This window comes from Sceloporus occidentalis, unplaced genomic scaffold (genome assembly GCF_023333645.1).
Source record: "Sceloporus occidentalis isolate IW3139 unplaced genomic scaffold, rSceOcc1.0.p SCAF_13, whole genome shotgun sequence".
NCBI lineage: Eukaryota > Metazoa > Chordata > Lepidosauria > Squamata > Phrynosomatidae > Sceloporus > Sceloporus occidentalis.
Window position 1 is genome coordinate 16,267,459 of NW_028316993.1, and position 20,055 is coordinate 16,287,513.

The following is a 20,055-nucleotide window of genomic DNA, read 5'->3' on the forward strand; positions in this document are numbered from 1 at the left end:
AATGGATAGATCCTGAAAATAATGAGAACCACAAGAAAAGCAGCCCCTGAAGCCTAGTCTCTAGGGAAACAAGATTCAGAGGGATTTCCCCCTCCATCCAGGCACCAGCAGTTCTGCATGAGATCAAGACATCTGCCTTAGGGATCAGCATTCAACCCCAAACCTAAATTGGTTACTATAATTGGAGGCAAAAGGCACAGTGCAGAATTCCTAAATGTTTACTCTCTTCATTTCATGGGAGAATGGAAAGCTATGTACATTAGGTCCATCTGGCCTTATACTCTTTGCCCTGGTAGTCCTCCCAGTATTTAAACCAGAACCTTCTGCTCACAAATGTGCATTACCAAAGAGCTGACCCAGCTTATAACCACTGTTTGGTCTTGATATGGCAGCGGGGTGAAATTTCTTTCTTTCTTTATGGGAATCATATCCCACCTTTCTCCCAAAATAGGATTCAAGGTGGCTTACAATAATTTTATGATTCAGTCCTATATACAGGAATGCAAAATAAGTAAATATACCCAAATGGTTTAAACAAACAAAAATAAAATAACAACAGGGTTTTGTATGTGTGTATGTTTTTGTCCTGCAGGTACAAGCCCTGCAGTATTACAGAGTGGTCTTTACCACTTCAGGCTGCAATAGAGCCGAAGTTAGTGGGGAAAGCAAACCCAGTTTTTAAAAGAAAAAAACACCCCCCAAAACCCTATTATTATTGTTGTTGTTCGTTTAAACTTTTATTTATTTATTGTTTTTCATTAATGTGTAGGACTAGACTAATATAGGACTAAATCAGAAAATTACAGTAGCAAAATGCAGTTCCGATGTTATGGCAACTAGCTTAAACAATCATCGTTCTTTTCAAAAAGTGCTCTTTTAAAGCAAGTTTTGCTCGAACTTATGTTAATGGAAGGATTTGTTGTGAATGGCATTCCTTGCACTATAAAATAAAGTGGTTAAAAAGAAGCCACTGACACTGGATACTGGTCTAACAAGGAACAAACTGCCAATAAACTGTTAACAGTTAAATTGTTTAAATTCAAACAGTTATTGCGGTTCCTGTAAGAGGATTGAAAAACAGCAATAACAGCCAGATTTTAGTGTGTGTGTGTGTGTGTGTGTGTGTGTGTGTGTGTGAATAATCATTTTTGAGACCCCAGGAATGTTACTTTTTAAAAGTTACTTGGGCCTGTTACAGACCGCCAAAATAAAGCTGCTTCGGGTCTCTTTGGAGGTATGCTGTTTAAATGATGCATGCATCCTAAGAATCCGGAAGCTGCACCAAAGCTGCACTCCAGTGCTTAGGAATGGAGTGTGGCTTTGGCGCGACCTCCGGACTCTTAGGACCCATGCATCATTTAAATAGCATACCTCCAAAGAGACCTGAAGCAGCTTTATTTTGGCAGTCTGTAACAGGCCTTGGTTTAAACCAAGGTTTTAAATCAGTCAACTCTGAATAAAGAGCATTCTCGATTTTTCCTCCCACATTTTCCTCTTTGCAAGAAGAGAGTCAGCTCTCCAGGGAGTTTCTTATTATCCTCTGCCTGAAGGAAATATTTTGGGGGCACTTTTTTTTTGTGGTATTTTATAAAAGGGAGCATCGAACAAGAAACGCGATCACTTCTGCTCCAAAATGATAGACCATTCTGTGATCTCATCCTGCTACCATGTGCAAAGTCAGGGAAAGTGATGACCGATGGTGATTCAGACATTTCACGGGGGAAACTGCTTTTCTCCTATCTTTCCTTTTCCAGAAAGGGAAGATTTGGGAGGCAGGCAATTGTATTCTCTTGTATTCTTGCGTTCTATCAAATGTTTTCCAACATCCACGAGTTGCTCACAGGCAATTCCAGGCTGTAAAAAGGTTCCCCCCAATCGATTCCACCAGCTTTCTGCCCTGGCCTTTAACCCACCAGCTTCCCCAGTGAAGTGAATTTCCCAGGGTCATGCAAGGGCCAGCCTTCATCTCCAAAGAGCCCTAGGTCACTCTTTTTACACACACACCAATCAAAACTGCTCTCCAAGGATGAAGCGTGATTTACAAGCCTCAACAAGAGAAGTTCAGTGATGATGGAGAAAATGGGGAGTGTGGATGAAGACGAGAAAGATAATCAGAAAAAGGCTGTGCATTGATAGGGCTCAGTAAGAACAGTTTTTTAAAAATATTATAGAATTAAAATTCAGGTAACATCCCAAAAACTCAGCAGTGATAACGCTAAGCTGCAATCTAATGAAAATCGTCGCTGTCCTTTGGAAAATGTGCAGAGGAAGAACCAGCTCCACCATCATATATACTCCTGCCTTCTATAATCAGAGGCTGCATTCGCACTATGGAAATAATCCAGTTTGACTGCCATGGCTCAATGGGATTCTGTGACTAGTCGTTTTGGCAGACATTCAGCCTTCTCTGTCAGAGAGCTCTGGTGCCACAACAAACTACGGTTCCCAGGATTCCATAGCACTGAGCCTTGGCAGTTAAGGTGAGGTCAAGCTGGATTGTTTCCGTAGTGCGGATGCAAACAGAGTTAGGAGCTCAGTTCAGGCACTGGAACAAGCTTGGGTTCAAAAGCTTACCTATGTTGTGCTACCTGAATCGACAAATCATGGTTTGTGATTGGCCAGTGAGCCTGAAATGACAAACTATGGCTTGAAGAGGATTTGGTAACGGAAGGTTAATGTGATGTTTGGGCAAGGAAAGCACAGTTACTGCTTTTAGTTCTGAACTGCTGCCCTCAGAAAGGCAATCCTGAATACACTCAGTGATGGGAAGACTTTTTCTGAACAAACATACCTGAGATTAAGGTGGATAATTCTGAGCAAGCCAGAGTTGCGACCAGCATAGTGTTGCTAGGGTTGGCATCACCCAGTGCCATAACTCATGTGCCACCCTGCCACTGACCCCCTCCCATAGTACACCATACAGAATCCTTAGGAATGTTTTTTGCACTAATGTTACTCATAAATCATAATTCCCGTTTATCACTGTTCTCCAAAAGCCAAAAGTGAATCAGCAATGATGCAAACAACGGTTCCAAGTTCCAGAGAAAACCTAGCATGTGGCTGGCATCTGTGTGCTGCATTTCACCTGAAATGCCCTCTGACCGCATTGCCCTGGAGCAACGCTTAAGGGAAAGTAGAGGAATCCTCTTATCTCAAGCCACGCTGCACTGTGGTTTCGGGATTATTGTGATACTCGGCTGTAAAATTACTGCTAGGTTTCCTTTCAACACATTCCACTCCCTGGAGAAGGAAAAGGCTCACACACCTCTTTCAAACAGCTATGGACCCATAGTATTATGACACCTCAAACATTTAAGCTTCAGTGTACACAAACTGTGCTTTATGCACAAAATTATTAAAAACATTATGTATAAAATCACCTTCAAGTTATGTGTATAAGGTGTTGTTTGTTGTTGTGTGCCCTCAAGTCATTTCTGACTTATGGCAACCCTATGTGGTTTTCTTGGCAAGTTTCTTCAGTGGGGGTTTGCCATTACCATCCTCTGAGGATGAGAGAGTGTGACTTGCCCAAAGTCACTCAGTGGGTGATGCAGGATTCGAACCCTGATCTCCAGAGTCATAATGCAACGCTAAAACCCCTAAACCACACTGGCTCTGTATACAAAGCACAAATGAATTTCATGTTTTGACTTGGGTCCAGAGAACCAGCTTGGTGTAGTGGTTTGTGTGTTGGACTAGGAGTCTGGAGACCAGGTTTCGAACCCTGGCTTGTCTATAAAATGAAGTGACCTTGGGCAAGTCACATGCTCTCAGCCTCAGGGGAAGGCAACAACAAGCCTCCTCTGAACAAATCTCGCCAAAAAAAAAACCCATGATAGGTCACCATAAGTTGGAAACGACCTGAAAGCCAACAACACACACACATATGCACGCACAGGCACATATACACATCTCATTTATATGCAAATCCAAAACACTTCTGGTGCCAACCTTTTTGGATAAAGGAGGCTCAACCTGTACCTTTACTGACCAACCAAAATGCAGTAAATGCAAAATGCAGCTTTGGGTGTTGCTTCTGCTGCAACAGACTAAGACAGCTACACCGGCTGGAAATTCTCACAGAATGAAAAACAGCTTCTCCTCTTCCAACCCGCCCAGTCTGAGAACCAGCTCCGAGAGGGCTCCTGCCGCGTCACTGCACACGTTTGCGGGACAGAAATGAATGGACAAGGCGCAGCTGTGGGCTGGAGACACACAATGGGGACCAAACTCTCAAAGATTCCCCCAGGGCTCATTCTTTTCAGGGCATCTTCCCTTCTCCCCCTCTTCCTCCGCCTCCCTACATCCAGATCAAGATGAGGATTAGTGGTGGCTTCTCTACATCAAAAATCTGGGCTAGAGAGAGTTTGGAAAATGTTAAAGGTCTGAAGAAACCCACGGTGATGATGGTGTATGTGTGCTATTTTGAGTTGCCAAGTGCTGCCAAAGGCTGAGGAGTTTCACACAGATGCAGATTTATTTACTCAGTATTTCGGAAAGTGGCCAAAGCCTTCCCTAGAAAGCCTTGTAGATTAATTAATGAAGTCAAGGAATCAATGCACAGATGAAAAGCGGTTTCCCGTGAGCGACGCTAGGGGCTCCGCTGGAGAATTATGGCTGAACCACAGGGCCGGGAAAGAGTGACCACAATGCATAAATTAAACCTCCTCAGCATCCCAGCTGGCAAAGTGGTACTCAGAGATCAGCCCCACAAAACAGCCAGAGGTCCTTGTTCCTGCCTCCTGTTGCTTTTCCACATCCTCTGGGTTTCCTGCCCCTTACTTATATCCGCATACACATAAATATCGGGCAAGATATATTGCTAATATCGCTGTTGATTGCTCTGGGGATGCCCTCATTTAATTATATCATTATTGTTTATATTTTACGTGTTTGAATTGAATCTTAAATTCCTTATATGCAAGATGGCTGTGCAATTTATTTTGTGTATCACTTTTATAATGCTGCTCTTACATGTTGTGTTGTATTTTAACACTTTGTACGTGAAAGGCCTTTGGTCTAAGCATTAATAAATGACTATGACGATGGCTACATATCAATATACCCTCATCCATTCCAAAATGCCTGCACAAAGAGGCAAGCTATTCAAAACCACCCACACTCCTCAATGGCTCCAACGCTCATGTGGGAATTAGGAGTATCAAGTTCTTTCCTACCCAATTCCAACCCATTTTGAACATAACCATGATCTGGAAACCATGAAACCCTATGAGGAAAGGCTTAGGGAGCTGAATATATTTAGCTTGGAGCTGGGTGACCAGGCAGCCTCCTTTTCCCAGACATCTCCTACATTTCAACCTTTTGTCCAGGAGGAATTCCAAAATATCCTCCATTTGGAGCACGAGTAAAAGTCATGAATTTATATTTGTATTAGTGTTGTGAACTTTTCTGGGGTAACACCCTCCATTTTTCTCGGATGTCCTACATTTTGCAATGCCTTGTCTTCCTTTGCCATGACAACATGCGGTCACCCTGGCCTGGAGAAGAGAAGGTTAAGAAGTGACATGACAACCATGCTTAAATATTAGAAGGGATGTCGTACTGAAGATGGAACAAGCTTGTTTTTTTTGCTGCTCCAGACACTAGAACATGAAGCAGTGGGTTCAAACTACAGGAAAAGAGATTCCATCTAAACATTAGGAAGAGTGTCAGATGGCAAGGTCTGACAGTGGAAGACGCTGCCATGGAAAGTGACTCAGTTTTTGGGGGGTCAATTTTTTTCTAGACCTATACATGAGTGCATATGGTAAAATGTTACCCTAAGATCATCCAAATTCTTTAACAGACAAATTGAACTCTGTGTCAACCAGGCAAATCTTCACACTGTCTTATTTTACACGCAGTGCATTTAATTTGCAGATTTTGCAAAATGTATTTTACTTTTTCTTATACAAGGGAGGGGTGAGTAGTGCAAAGCTTCACCTCAGTTACTGGAAACCATGATTCAGCTGTTGCCCAGCTGATGAAATTTCAGTTTGTACTGGCCACATCCAATGATGCATATATTTGCAGTCATAAGGGCAAAACATTTGTCTTTAAAACATACAATAGAAATTGTGAAGAAGTTAAACCCTGTGCCAACAGACAATTCTCCACTTTCCACTGCTTCTGAGCAATCACAATGGAAACACATGCCTGCTTGTGTAGTATATACAAGACAAAGAGACAGCTTCTGAAGAAGGGTTTCTTGTTCCGTTAGGGAGCTAAATGCTACCCTGCAAACCATGATGGTAAAAATATTAGAAGGCTCTTGAAACAGAGGTGGAAAAAACAAATGCCAAGATCACTAGTTTTTCCAATTGTCATAAGGCCAAGCTGTTTCAAAGCCTAACTGTAGCACTTCTCTTCCCATCTGAGGATTTCTGGATAAATATTGTGCAGACTCACCAACTGTCCTGCACCTGTCATATGTAGAGATTGCATTCATTATAGTACAACTACAATATGTTAAAAGACCGAAAAAGTCTTCCAGTCTTGCAGGAAAGGGGGTAGGGAAACAAGAATTTCTATTTACTGAAGATTTATCATCTGATTTTCAATGCAAATGAGTGCTCAAAGCAGATATCGCATATTCAATCTCTTCCTGAAGCATTCAAGGAAGACAGAAAATTGGCAGCGTTATTATAACCAAAGGGAGAAAGATAAAAACCAAAATCCATCACACTTGAAAGTTAAGAGCATATGTAAAAAGGGAAGAAGTCTCAATAAAGCATCTAAATAGGGCACAGCTTTTGAATCTGGCCTGTCACCAAGGTCCCATTCCTTTTATACACTGATCCTCCCATAATACAAGGATGGGTGAAGTGCAGTTCACAGGCTGCATGTAACCCCCAGGGCTGTTGTATGGCCCCCAGGGCCTCCTTTGCATTAAAGGAAACTTTTCCACACACTTTTTTTTGCTCCAAACTGACTTCTAAGGGGCCATGAAGGTCATTTCATAGGATATGCTTGGCAAGATTGGTTCAGAGGGAGGTTGTCTTTCTCCAACACAACACTATAGTCAACTTCTGTCAGAGTTGCATTGGAGGACCTAAAAATTCCTAGAGAGGACATATGAATCAAAAACGCAAATAATCAAATTCCCCAAAGTCAAAGCCGCAATGTGGAGGGCCAAACTGTATTACCTAAAGATGCTGTAAAGATTTGCAATTTCATGATAATTACATTCATCCATCTGCAGAATTAACATTTATGGTTATTAGTGTTATTTTATACAAAATGTATGCAATACATGCACAGTGGGCCCTTGGTATCTGCTGGGGTTTGGTTCCAGGACTCTCCCCGGATACCAAAATCTGTGGATGCTCAACTCTCATTACTGTATATACAGTGGCATAGTAAAATGGTATCCCTTACATAAAATGGAAAATCAAGGTTTGCTTTGTGGAATATACATATATATATACACACACACACACAATATTTTCAAGCTGTGAATGCTTGAATCCGTGCAGAAAGAATCTATGAATGCAGAAGGCCAACTATATTGAATGGATATTGACTGCATTTTCCCTTGGTGTCTCTGTGGCCTTGCCATTGGTTCAGCCCCTCCACAACCATGCTGTTGAAAAATTTACAGATTTCATTCTTGGGGGGAAAATTGCCTATTAGGGCACAATTTCCAGAATTTCTGGGGCATTCTGGAAGCGCAGTCTCCAAATCCTAACTTTCCCAAGCTTTGGGGACGAGGGTTTGCAGACACATGATGCAAATTCTGAAACCAGGACTAAACCATGCAGGAAAAGCTGCCAGACAGTCCCCCCTCCTCCAAGTGGACACTCTTCATCAAAATCTGCCCCATTCTGCTTGGAGACAAGGGGGCTGGCTGTCTGCTTGCATACCTCCACTCACCATGGCAAAGTTGCATTAAGTCCCCACTTTGTCATGCAAATGCATGTGCCTCTGCAAAGGGGCACAAGGAGAGGAGGACTTATGGGGGGGGGGACTGAGGAAGACTATTTTTGAGTCAGACATAAGGCACCCAAGTGAGTAGGAGAAGTATGAAACTGGACACCAACATAAGGGGAATGGGAGGACAATATAGGCATTTTTCCTACATGGAAACTGTATGTACCAACTGTACAATCCATCCCTCTACCCTGAAGCTCATCCTGCTTTAAATGTATTTTGGAGGGGGGTGTTTAGAAATCAAGGTTGCTTTCAGATAGGTCCATCCTGAACAAAAGGATTTGTCTCCACAGCTGTCAGCCAGCTCTAGAACAACATCTGCTTGATGGGGGTTGCCCCCTTCAGAGGGCATGAAATTAACATGTCTATTTAGATCCTTGTGCCCTCAACAGAAGGGGGAGAGGGAGGGGAGAGAAAGGGGGGCAATGCCCCCAGGGATCCCAGACTCAGACACACAAGAGGTAGTTTCTTTTCATGGTGGGTACTTGGAAGGATAAACTGCCCCCTCCACCCAGCCCTTCTCTCCCACACACTCTCCTGCTGTTCCCATAAATTAACATGGGGGAAGGCAGAGTGGCAGGATCCCAAAAGGGATGTGTGTGTGTGTGACACACAAATGCACTCTTGCTTTACAAAAGATAGCTAAAGCGCAGTCCACGGGCAACACATGTCATCCATCACCTGGCAAAGAACTGGCCCTCAAAGGCACACAAAGGAGAGAAGGCCAAGTTTCCCACCCATGGGAAGATCCCACCCCAAGCCCTTCCAATGGCCAAGGGTACCATTTGAAGGGTCGGCCTGGGCACCATTCTAGACCCATCTATACAGAAGCACCCGTGTCTTTGGAAGCCAGAACCCAATTTTTAAAAATGCCTTTACTTGCTCTGCACAGAGCTAAGGAAGAGTTTTAAATGACTGGGCACCCAGTTCTGGAAACCCACTTAAGCTGCTGCCACACTGCAGCAAGAAACCAGTTTGACCCCACTCTAACGTCCATGGCTCAGTGCTATGGGATTTTGGGGTTCGTAATTCATTTTTTCTCATTGTTTAAAATGTGCTCTGCCCTTCTCTATCAAATAGTGTGTGTGTGTGTGTGTGTGTGTGAAGAGATAGGGAAAGGACTGAAGAGAGATAGAGGAAAAATAACCAAAAGACAGGAAAAGGATTGGAGATAGACAAAGGCACACAACAACAACAACAGGGGAAAGATAGCCAACATATAGGGAAAGGACTGGACAGAGATAAGGGAAAGATAGCCAAAGGGAAAGGCATGAAGAGAGACAGAGGAAATACCGCCAGGCAATAGAGAAAGGAGTGAAGAGATAGAAGAAAGATAGCCTAGAGATAGGGATAAACTCTGTGAGATCTCTCAGGTCTTTGGTCCACTGCAGCATCTGCTATATAGCCCTGACTAGACTGGGTTACACAATGAGAGGAATACAGTTTATATCACTTATGAAGTCAACATGGCTCACTGTCACCATGAAAAACAGTTCTGGGCTCCTCTGGATGCCTTGCAAACAGACACCGGCCCACCTCCTCGGCTGAGCTCCACACCATGAGTGTGCCAATCCGCCTGCCAATTTAACTGATTAAAAAACATTCCTTTAAACAATCCAGTTCAGCAAACAAGGCATCTGAGAGTGAACATTAAGTCGAAGATAGGTTTGGAATCTGCTCCTGATAGCAAACCCTTCAGTTTTCACACAAATTAGCATGCCAGCAATTGCAGAGAAACTGGAAGCTGAGAAATGACTAGTAAGATGTGGGAGGAAGGGGAAAATGTTCACATTTCTCTTTGGCGGCTGGTCTTTGACAAGTGCGGTGGTGGGTCTAGTATCTGGGGAGCTCTACTAAAAGCCACTGCATTCAGCCAGTTAAAAAGGTGCAGGAAAGGCAAGGAACATTGGGGCATTTCTCAAAATGAAGGTCTTGAAGGTCCAGAATATGACTGACCTTGAAAGACTTCTCAAGCCAACTCTGGTCCCATGCGCCAAACCCAACCTACGGTTCCATCATTCAGAGTGAACTCTGAACTCAGTTAACTAGTTTGTGTGATTTTTAAAAGGTAACTTTCAAAAGGGCATACAAATCATCTCACAGGAGGTAGACTAAGGCACTTTAACTGCCATGGCTCAGTGCTATGCAATTCTGGGAACTGCAGTTATTGTGGCACCAGAGCTCTCTGATACAGAAGGCTAAATGCCTCACAAAACTACGATTTCCAGAATTCCATAGCATTAAGTCATGGCAGATAAAGTGGTGTCAAACTGGATTGTTTCTGCAGTGAGAATGCAGCCTTACTCTACAAAAGCTCATGCTACAACTTCTTCTGCACAGTTAGCCTCAAAGATGTTACAAGATCCCTTTGCATACTGTCTTTCTGAAACCCCCAAAACAGTGATATTTTTATGGGGCCAACCAAAATGCACAAAATAGAGGATGCAAGCTTTCAAAGCTCCACTGCATCATGTGCAGTTTGTATCATGTATTCTGGTAGGCCCCATAAAGGTATCATTGTTTTCTGGATTTAGTGTGTTATTGCACTTTGCTTGATGGCCAACACGGATACCCCTGAATATAAAGCTAACTGTATAACTGACTTTTAAAACTGTATGAATTCGTTGACTGGAAAACATGTCGAAAGAAAACAGTCAGCAAAGTCTGAAAGTTGCAGTGAGCATGCTTTAATCTCTTTCTACAAAATGAGCCGGCTTGAAAACATGCTAATTACCTATCTTCATTTACTTATCTATTCAGGGCTTGAGACAGACAGATCAAGGCTTCTGTCTTACTAGGATAGATATGGTAAGCTGAGAACATAAAAAGACTGCTAAGATTTCAACACTTATTATGCAAGACAGAAAGATGCACCACAAAGACAAGAAATCCCAAAGCCAGCCCATTTAAAGATTAGCTGCCAGGTGCTAATAATTGGGGGGGGGGGGAATAATTGTGTGCGGCTTTTGTACATTTAACAAGCCTGACACAATGCAACACAAGAAACTGAACACATGAACTTCAGCATCAATACAACATTGATAAAAACAACATGTTAAAAATAGGGGACTCCTAACTTCTGTGATAGTTTTGAGAATCTCTAAATGGTTTTATAAGGCTTTGGTTAAATGATCAACATATAGTCAGTAATAAAAAGGATACAGGACAAAACAAGTACAGTACTGAATGTTAAAAGGGAAGAAGGAGACCATCGCCATAGAAAATGTTTATGGATTTATAGGCTCATAGAAGCATCTGATATAAAAAGGAGATGCCCTAATAAGCATCTCACTTCTTCAGCTCTGTTTGCTTTTTTGATCAACACCTCTTGTCTCCAAGAGTCACATCTATGGGCTTCCCTTTCCTAGCCAAGCCTTTTTAAAAAGTACAGTACTTCATTATTATCCTGTAGCAATGAGTTTCACATGCTATATGCAAAGCTGGAAAGATAGCATGTGAAGTCAAAGGCTTTCATGGCCAGCATCCATAGTTATTTGTGGGGTTTGCGGGCTATGTGGCCATGTTCAGAGAAGATGCCAGCCACAGATGCTGGCGAAAGGTCAGGAAGAAACTCTTCTGGAACATGGCCACATAGCCCAAAAACCCCACAAAAAACGATAGCATGTGAAATTGCAAAGTCACACGCTCTCAGCCTCAGGGGAAGGCAATGGCAAACCTCCTCTAAAACCATGTGAAAGGGTCGCTGTAAATTGGACACAACTTGAAGGCACACAACAACAAGTCAACTCGAGTGCCATACCAGAAAATGTCAGGATATAAACACAGCAACAACTCTTTTCCTTCAAAAAAAGCAAACTCTTGGACCCCAAAATGTCAACAGAGTACAGCGAGCCTCCTTCACACCAGCAACTCAACTTTGTCTGTTTTTAAAAGCCCCAAAATTGCCGTGTTTTACTGGGATTGGAAAGTGGCATCACACAAATCCAGTGCCTAGAGTTCAGTTTCGAAAAGCAGGTATAGTGAGTGCAAAAGCACGAGTTTTAAATGATTTTAGATTTTGTAAAACTTAACAGCAATTTAATATGACAGCTTGCAAATGTGCTTGAACTTTTTTCTTCTTACCAAATTTATTATTATTACCAGGTTTTAACTTGGTCTTCTTTTAGCTTTATTGCAAACCACTGGGAGAAAGGCAGGATATTCATTCACTAATTAAGTCGTTAATTAATACACTTGGCTGAAAAGGGTTGCCTCTTTCCAGAGACACGCTGGTGGCAGTGACTTGTATGGAAAATGTCAGTCCATGGCTTCATCCGCACTGCAGAAACAATCTGGTTTCACGGTACTTTAACTGCCATGGTGCAATGCTGTGTATGGAATCCTAGGATGTGTAGTTTGTTGTGAGCTCTCTGCCAGAGAAGGCTAAATGTCTCACAAAACTACCATTCTTGGAATGCTATAGCAATTAAGCCATGGCAGTGAAGGGTGTCTAAACTGGACTATTTCTGCAGTGTGGATGCCCATATTCTGCTTATTGTGATGTCTCAATCTTGCCATCTTGGCTTGTTTTTTTCTGTAACAAGTCAGAGAAACAATTCATGAATTGGGTGGGGTTTTTTGGTTTATTTCTTTGTCTTTGGGGGGAAGAGACAAGCCAGAATGTTAGGCTCAGGTGTCATGACAAGCAACCCCTACACCAGTGATGGTGAACCTTTTACAGACCGAGTGCCCAAACTGCAACCCAGACCCCACTTATTTATTGCAAAGTGCCACATCCCTCTTGCTTTCTGGTAAGAAACTCTGGCAAACTCTGTGCTAGGGCAACCGCATGTGTGCCCACAGAGAGGGCTCTGAGTGCCACCTCTGGCACACTTGCCATAGGTTCGCCATCACTGCCCTACACTGAAAGTCTTTGATTTGTTCATCTGTATCCACTTGCAGAAGAAGCATTGGAGTAGTGCATAATTCAGGAGAAATAAAAATTGGGCCTCATTTCCAGTAAGCCAGAATTCTGCAGAATTCTAGCTTACAGTTGCATGCGAATCTAGGAACTCTCTGCCAGTTGGAGATCCTCATCTGTAGCATTGTTAACAGCAGCGATTCTTCCTCACAGGGCAACTGAGAAGAGTAGGATATTAAAGACCGCACGGCAGTTTGCAAGTTTTTAATAAGTACTAAGCAAACAGCCTCCCTGCAGGAAGTTAAACCAATAACGAAACATTGCATTATGGAAGATTTAAAAACCCACATCTAAAAAGACTTTGGAAAACCTAAGTATACATCTCTTTCCCATCAAACTAGAAGCATGGAAGAAGAGTCACTTTAAAAGAAGTCTGAAGGCAAGATGTTCCTTTTTACAAACAGGACAAGGGGAGAGCAGTGGCATTGGTCAACTAGAGAAATAACAAAGAATCTCGTGGCCCCTTAAAATAAGTTTTATTTGGCATAAGGTTTTGTGGGCTTCGCCATACTTCTGTTCTGACAGTGGCATAGGCAACGGAAGATTGTGGCTGTTGCCACACTTCAAAATTAATGAGTTTGACAATGTTTTAACTGCCATGGCTCCATCCTATGAAATCCTGGGATTTGTAGTTTGTTGTGGCACCAGAGAGCTCTGGCAGAGAACTGCAAAATCACAAAACTGCAAATTCCAGCATTACGCAGCAATGAGACATGGCAGTTAAAGCGGGGTCAAACTGCATTAACTCTGCAGTGGAGATGCAGCCTATGTTGCCTTTATTTTTACAAACATGGTGATAAAGTGGAAGAAGAAAGGGAGCATAATACAGACAAGTTTGAATGTGTGTCTTATGGTGTCCCTTGGATATACAGAAGAGTAGAAGCTGCTCAAAGGGCCTAAATACTTGAAAGGAACCAAATCCTGTCTGATCTTGGAAGCTAAACAGGGTCAGTCCTGGTTAGTACTTGGATGAGAGATCACCAACACATACCAGGTTTGCTGTTGTCGTTAACTGCCTTGGAGTCATCCCTGACTTATGGTGACCCTGTGGATGAGACATCTCCAGGAATTTCTGTCCTCCACTGCTCTGCTTAGATCCTGGAAATTCATACTTGTGAAATTTAGTCTATCCATCCAGCATATAGTCTTCCTCTCCTTCTACAACCTTCCACCTTTTCTAGCATCCTTCTCTTTTCGAACATTCATGCCTTCTCATAATGTGCCCAAAGTACAACAGCCTCAGTTTGACCATCTTGGCTTCCAGGGAGATTTCAGGCTTGATCAGTTCAAGGACCCATTACTTTGTCTTTTTAGCTGTCCATGGTGGTAAGCTTTAAGTTGATTGTATACTGTTTTCATACGGTTTTAAACTAATGTGCTTTGTAAATTTTGTAAACAGTGTTTTCTTTTATTGTTTTATGATCTTAAATAAATGCCCATTCATCCATCCATCCATTAATAAAGCAATCTGCCCACGGTATCCTCAGCACACTTCTTCAGCATTACATCTGAAATGAAATGGATTTTCTTCTTGTCCTCTGCCTTCACTTTAGAGGAAGGGACTGGCAAAGACACTTCTGTATATCCTTTGCCTAAGAAAATGAATGCAATTCATGGGGTCCCCGATAACCCACTGGTTGTCCTTGGGCCAGTCACACGCTCTGAGACTCAGGGGAAGGTCAATGGCAAACCACTTTTGGGCAAATCTTGCTAAGAAAACCCCACTGGGTGATCTTGGGCAAGTCAATTGAAAACCTCCCCTGAAAATATCTTACTAAGAAAACCCCATGATAGGTTCGTTTAGGGTCGCCACAAGCCAGAAAGGACTTGAAGGCACACATCAGGCATAAGTCTGCCCAAAAGTCTACAGTGAACACATGCCGAGTGCATCTCTCTCTCCATCCTCGCACACTCCCAATAAACCAGATATGCAAACCTTTTCGTTCTGCCTGGAGGAAGAAAGAAAAGGGGGAGAGAGCGTAAACGGCGACCCAGCTGCTCCTGGCTCCCCATGTCCTAACAAGGGATAGTTATCCTTCTGCTTCCTCCCCCTTCAGCCATGCTTCACAGCCCAGATCTCAATCCTCAGGCTCAGCTTCCCTGGGGGGAGTGTTGTTGTTGTTGTTTGCCATGAATGAATGTATTGCCTGTGCATTGCCTACCACCAGCACTTCAAACCATTGCCACAACCTCTAGAAAACTATACGGCACATCCTTCCAGCCATCAGGGACAGTGGTCCCACCACATTTGCTGGTGTTAGAGCAAAGGATCCCCTGCGAATGTGGGGAAAGCACAAATGAAAAAAACACTATTCTTTTTACCTGAGAACACCTCTCTAGGAATTTCCGGATCCACTAGTGCAACTCTGTGGTCAATATCTGCCAGAGGTTGATCATAGGATCATGCTGGAGGACTTACAGATGCCTAGAAAACTGTTTTCTCTAGGGACTTTTATGTTCTCCGGCACAACTCTATGGTCAACTTCTGGCAGAGCTGCGTTGGAGGACCTAGAGATTCCTAGGAAGAACATATTCATCACAACAGCAAATAATCAAATCTGCAAAAGCCAAAGACACAAACATGGAGGGCCAAATACATCCTCCCCAAAGGGTCAGCTGACACTTTTTCCTCACTCATCTTCTGCACAGTCTCCTGAAACACAATGCAGGAGCCAGGACTGTAGGTTCCTGCATGTCAGCAGGTTGGACTGGATGGCCCTTGGGGTCTCTTCCAAGTCTATCATCATCATCCAATATAAAGTACAATTACTTACAGATAAACTTTATAAAATTCATAAAGGATAAACCTCATAAAACATACATACATACATAAGATTCATGATTGAAAAAGTATACGATTAATTCCAAGAGATTAACACGAGAATATTTAAAATCACTTTAGTTTTTAAAAAAGGCATTCTAAATCTAAAGATCTTAAAAATCCTAGTCTATCACCTAAAATTTGTTCACAGGTAATAGCAGATTCTACACATATCCAAAATCACAGAATCATACAGTTGGAAGATACCCCCAAGGGCCATGCAGTCCTACTCCCTGACATGCAGGAACTCACAATCAAAGTACCCCCAATAGATGGCCATTCAACTACTATAGTTTTTTGTGGGTTTTTTTGGGCTATGTGGCCATGTTCTAGAAGAGTTTATTCCTGACGTTTCACAAGCATCTGTGGCTGGCATCTTCAGAGAAAGATGTCAGCCACAGTTGCTGGCGAAACATCAGGAATAAGCTTTTCCAGAAAATGGCCACATAGCCCACAACTGCCACAAAAAACTATGGATTCCGGCCCATGAAAGCCTTCAACTTCACATCCAACTTCTGTTTAAAAAATCAACTTTGTTTCTGAATCAACAAGACTTTACACCCAAAAGACATTCCCCTTTTGCTAATCCAGGAACAAGAGCAGTGGATCTGTGTTCCTTCTCCAGCTAAGTCCAATGTTTCCGTTACAGCGCACTGCCAAGAGCCATTTCAGCCCAATTCACATCTCCTCCAACTTATGCACACATCTTGCGCTCTGGTGCGCCAATCCATCCCATGGCCCTGGCTCTCTCTCACTTGACAGATTCCTCCTCTACATCCCCGAGTGTCTCAACCACAGCATCCCTTCGGGATCCATCACTCTCAACCCCAGATGGCCTGTGTTTTTTGTTGTGTGCCTTCAAGTCGTTTCTGACTTACAGCAACCCTAAGCCCAAGCTATTATGGGGTTTTCTTTTTCAGAGTAGGTCTGCCATTGCCTTCTCCTGAGGCTGAGAGAGTGTGACTTGGCTAAGGGCACCCAGTAGGTTTCATGGCCCTGTGGGAAACTGAACCCTGGTCTCCAGAATCGCCAATGTGGTGTAGTGGTTTGAGTGTTGGACTATGACTCTGGAGACCAGGGTTCGATTTCCATCTTGTCCATGAAACCCACTGGGTGACCCTGGACCAGTCACAACCTCTCAGCCTCAGGGGAAGGCAATGGCAAACCTCTTCTGAACAAATCTTGCCAAGAAAACCCCAGGATAGGTTTACCTGACGGTTGCCCTAAGTCGGAAATGGCTTGAAGAGACACAACAGACACACACAAACTCCCAACACTGAGACCACTAGGCCTCACTGGAGTATCTCAACCACAGGATCCTCCTTGGGGTCCATCTCTCTCAACCCCAGACGGCCTTCCTGTGTAGCAGTGTTGATCCACTCTGCCAACTAGATAAACACAGACACAGAGTGCACAACCAAAGGCACAAAATTGAGTCACCCACACTTGACCCTATCTGTCACTCTCAATGACATGACATAGGATTTGGGGGGGGGGGATCTTTCTTTCTATTTGCCCCCAGCCTTTTCCTCAATGTACGCCTCTGCCCCCCCCAAAGTATTCCTGCACACTTTTGTCCAGTCCCCCAAAGGCCCCAGAGGTACACATAAACACCCAGTTTTGTTTCTGCATTGCGCCTTCCTCCATGCCTCTCCATGCCACAGCTTATGTTGCCAAGAACCTGCCTTCCCAAGCCCTTATTCTAGATCCCATCATCCATGGCCCCTCTCCTTTGACATATGACCCCAAGGGGACACAATTTGTGTGACCACCCTTCCCAATCGGTGACAGCTCTCAACACTCCGCCAAAGCAGAAACTCCCACTCAGGTGCCAAATGCTCAAATCCCGCTGGCAAGCACATTTCGGAAGTCCCCATGCTTTCCAAGAACCATGCGTGGCCCCTTCGCCCTTTCTTTGGCAGGACTTACACGGCTTTCGAGAACCTCTGGCCCACCCTGAGCCCCCCAAATGGACCAAACCCCGTTATTCACAAGCTCCTACGTATCCCCAGAGCAGCATTCTGCCCCCCAAAACCCACCATCCTTTGGCAGGCCTTGGTATACCCTCGGCCTCTTTTCTTCTCAACTCCCCACACTCTCCAGATGCCCCCCATTGCTCCTTGAGGCAAGGCTCCTTTTGCACTCGGCTCTCTGTTCCCCATTGCACCTTTCACTGTAAGCCCCCAACCCTACTGGGGGCCAGTCACAAAAGGGCACCTTCCTTTTCCAAGATCCCCATTGCAGCCCCCTCTTGCCACTCAACCCCTTCCTCCCAATGGCCCTTGGCCCCCTGAGCCCCCAAACCTATGGGAGCCCAACCATAAAAGAAGCCACCCAGGACCCCCTCCCTCATTGGGAAACCCCTCTTGCCTTTCAACCCTTTTCTCCCCATTGCCTTTGCTCCCTGGAGCCCCTCAACCTATTGCTCCCTGGAGCCCCTCAACCAGAGCCCCCCACTGGCTCCTTTCCCCCCTCAGCCCCTTCCCCACAATGGCCCTTGGCCCCCTGAGCCCCCAAACCTATGGGAGCCCAATCATAAAAGAAGCCACCCAGGACCCCCTCCCTCATTGGGAAACCCCTCTTGCCTTTCAACCCTTTCCTCCCCATTGCCTTTGCTCCCTGGAGCCCCTCAACCTATTGTTCCCTGGAGCCCCTCAACCAGAGCCCCCCACTGGCTCCTTTCCCCCCTCAGCCCCTTCCCCACAATGGCCCTTGGCCCCCTGAGCCCCCAAACCTATGGGAGCCCAATCGTAAAAGAAGCCACCCAGGACCCCCTCCCTCATTGGAAGACCCCCCTTGCCTTCCAACCCTTTCCTCCCCATTGCCCTTGCTCCCTGGAGCCCCTCAACCTATTGGGGGTCCAATAGGGGAGAAAAGCACTCCCATCCTTTCCTAGACCCCCAACTGGCTCCATGTCAGGCTCCTTTCCCCTCTAAGCCCCTTCCCCACAATGGCCCTTGGTTTGGCCCCCAAACATACTGGAATCCCACCCAAAGGGCAAAGGAAGGAGACAGAAGCCCCTTCCCTTCCCAAATCCCCCACTGACCCCTGGTTCTAGGGCAGGGCTATCTTCCCTTCCAGCCCCTTCCTCCCCATTGCACCTGGTCCCCTGAACCCCAAACCTAATGGGGCCCAACCACAAAGAAGGACCCTAACCCCTTCCCTTCCCAGGTTCCCCCTGATTCTAGGGCAGGCCTTCCAGCCCTTCCTCCCTTGAGCCCCTATTGGGGCCCTAAGGAGAGAAAAGCAGCCCCTTCTTCCCCGGCCAAGGGCCCTGAGCCTCCCTCCTTCCCTCCGCGGTACCTGCTCCCGAGGGTCCCGCTTCCATCCCATCCACGCGGGCGTCGCCCCGAGCCTAGCGGGGAAGGAACGACAAGGTCCGAGGAGGAGGAGGAGAAGCCTCTGCAGCCGCAGCCTCTGCTTGGGCGGCCGAGGCAGCTCGCCCGGGCTCCCCCCCCGGCACTGCGCATGCGCCGCCGACGCGTCACTCGACGTCGCTCCTCATTGGCCCGCCTCCTCCTCCAACTCCTCCTCCTGGCCAAAGAGTTAGGGAGCCACGAGGAAGCCGTCCTCAGCCACACGCTTCCGGGTCCCATGCGAAGCTCTCTGTGTTGCTAGGCAACGGGGGGGGGGGTGGGGGCTTATTTGTTTGTAATTAAATCTATGCAGGCCTGGGTTTGTTTCTTTCTAATTAAATCTACCTGGGTTAAAAAAACACACTGAAGAAATAACCCACTTCAACTGTCTGGGAATTCTGGGAGCTGTAGTTTTGGGGGGACCTTAATCCTCCTCTGTCAAACTGATTCCTCTAGGTCTAGGGCCACAATGAACTACATTTCCCAGGATTCCCTCGCCCTGAGCCAAGCAATCTCGAACTGGAGTGTTTCCATCTACAGTGTGTTTTGGTCACTCTGGTTCCCAAACTTTGGCCCTCCAGATGTTTTGGACTTCAGCTCCCAGAATCCCTGGCTACTGACCAAGCTGGCAGGGGATTCTGGGAGATGAAGGCCAAAAAACCCAAACCTGAAAGGCTTAAATTTGGGAACCACTGGATGTGGTTCCTAAACATTGGTCCTCCAGGTGTTTTGGACTTCCACATAGATAGTGAAGATAATGTTAACATATAATATTATATTAGTATATTAAGATAATGTTAATGTATAATTTTATATTATTACATTAAGATAATGTTAATATATATTATATTTTGTATTACTGTTAATGTATTATTATTATTAAGGCAATATTAATATATAATGTTATATTAAGATAAAGTCAATATATAATATTATGTTAGGATATTTAATATATTATTATTATATTAAGGCAATAGTAATATATAATATTATATTAAGGTAATATTAATATATAATATTATTATATT

General features: G+C 44.5%; 1 protein-coding gene across 2 annotated transcripts in view; it reads right to left on the reverse strand.

The window, feature by feature from the left end:
• The window catches only part of LOC149305076 (protein argonaute-1), a 45,639-nt gene extending 26,527 nt beyond the window's left edge, over positions 1-19,112 (reverse strand). For both annotated transcript variants that reach the window (XM_089479345.1, XM_089479344.1), the window contains exon 1: positions 18,975-19,112. In XM_089479345.1, the coding sequence (XP_089335471.1) occupies positions 18,975-18,999 (25 nt within the window). In that variant the 5' untranslated portion in view covers positions 19,000-19,112. The remainder of the gene's footprint in view (positions 1-18,974) is intronic.
• Positions 19,113-20,055: the final 943 nt, after the last annotated feature.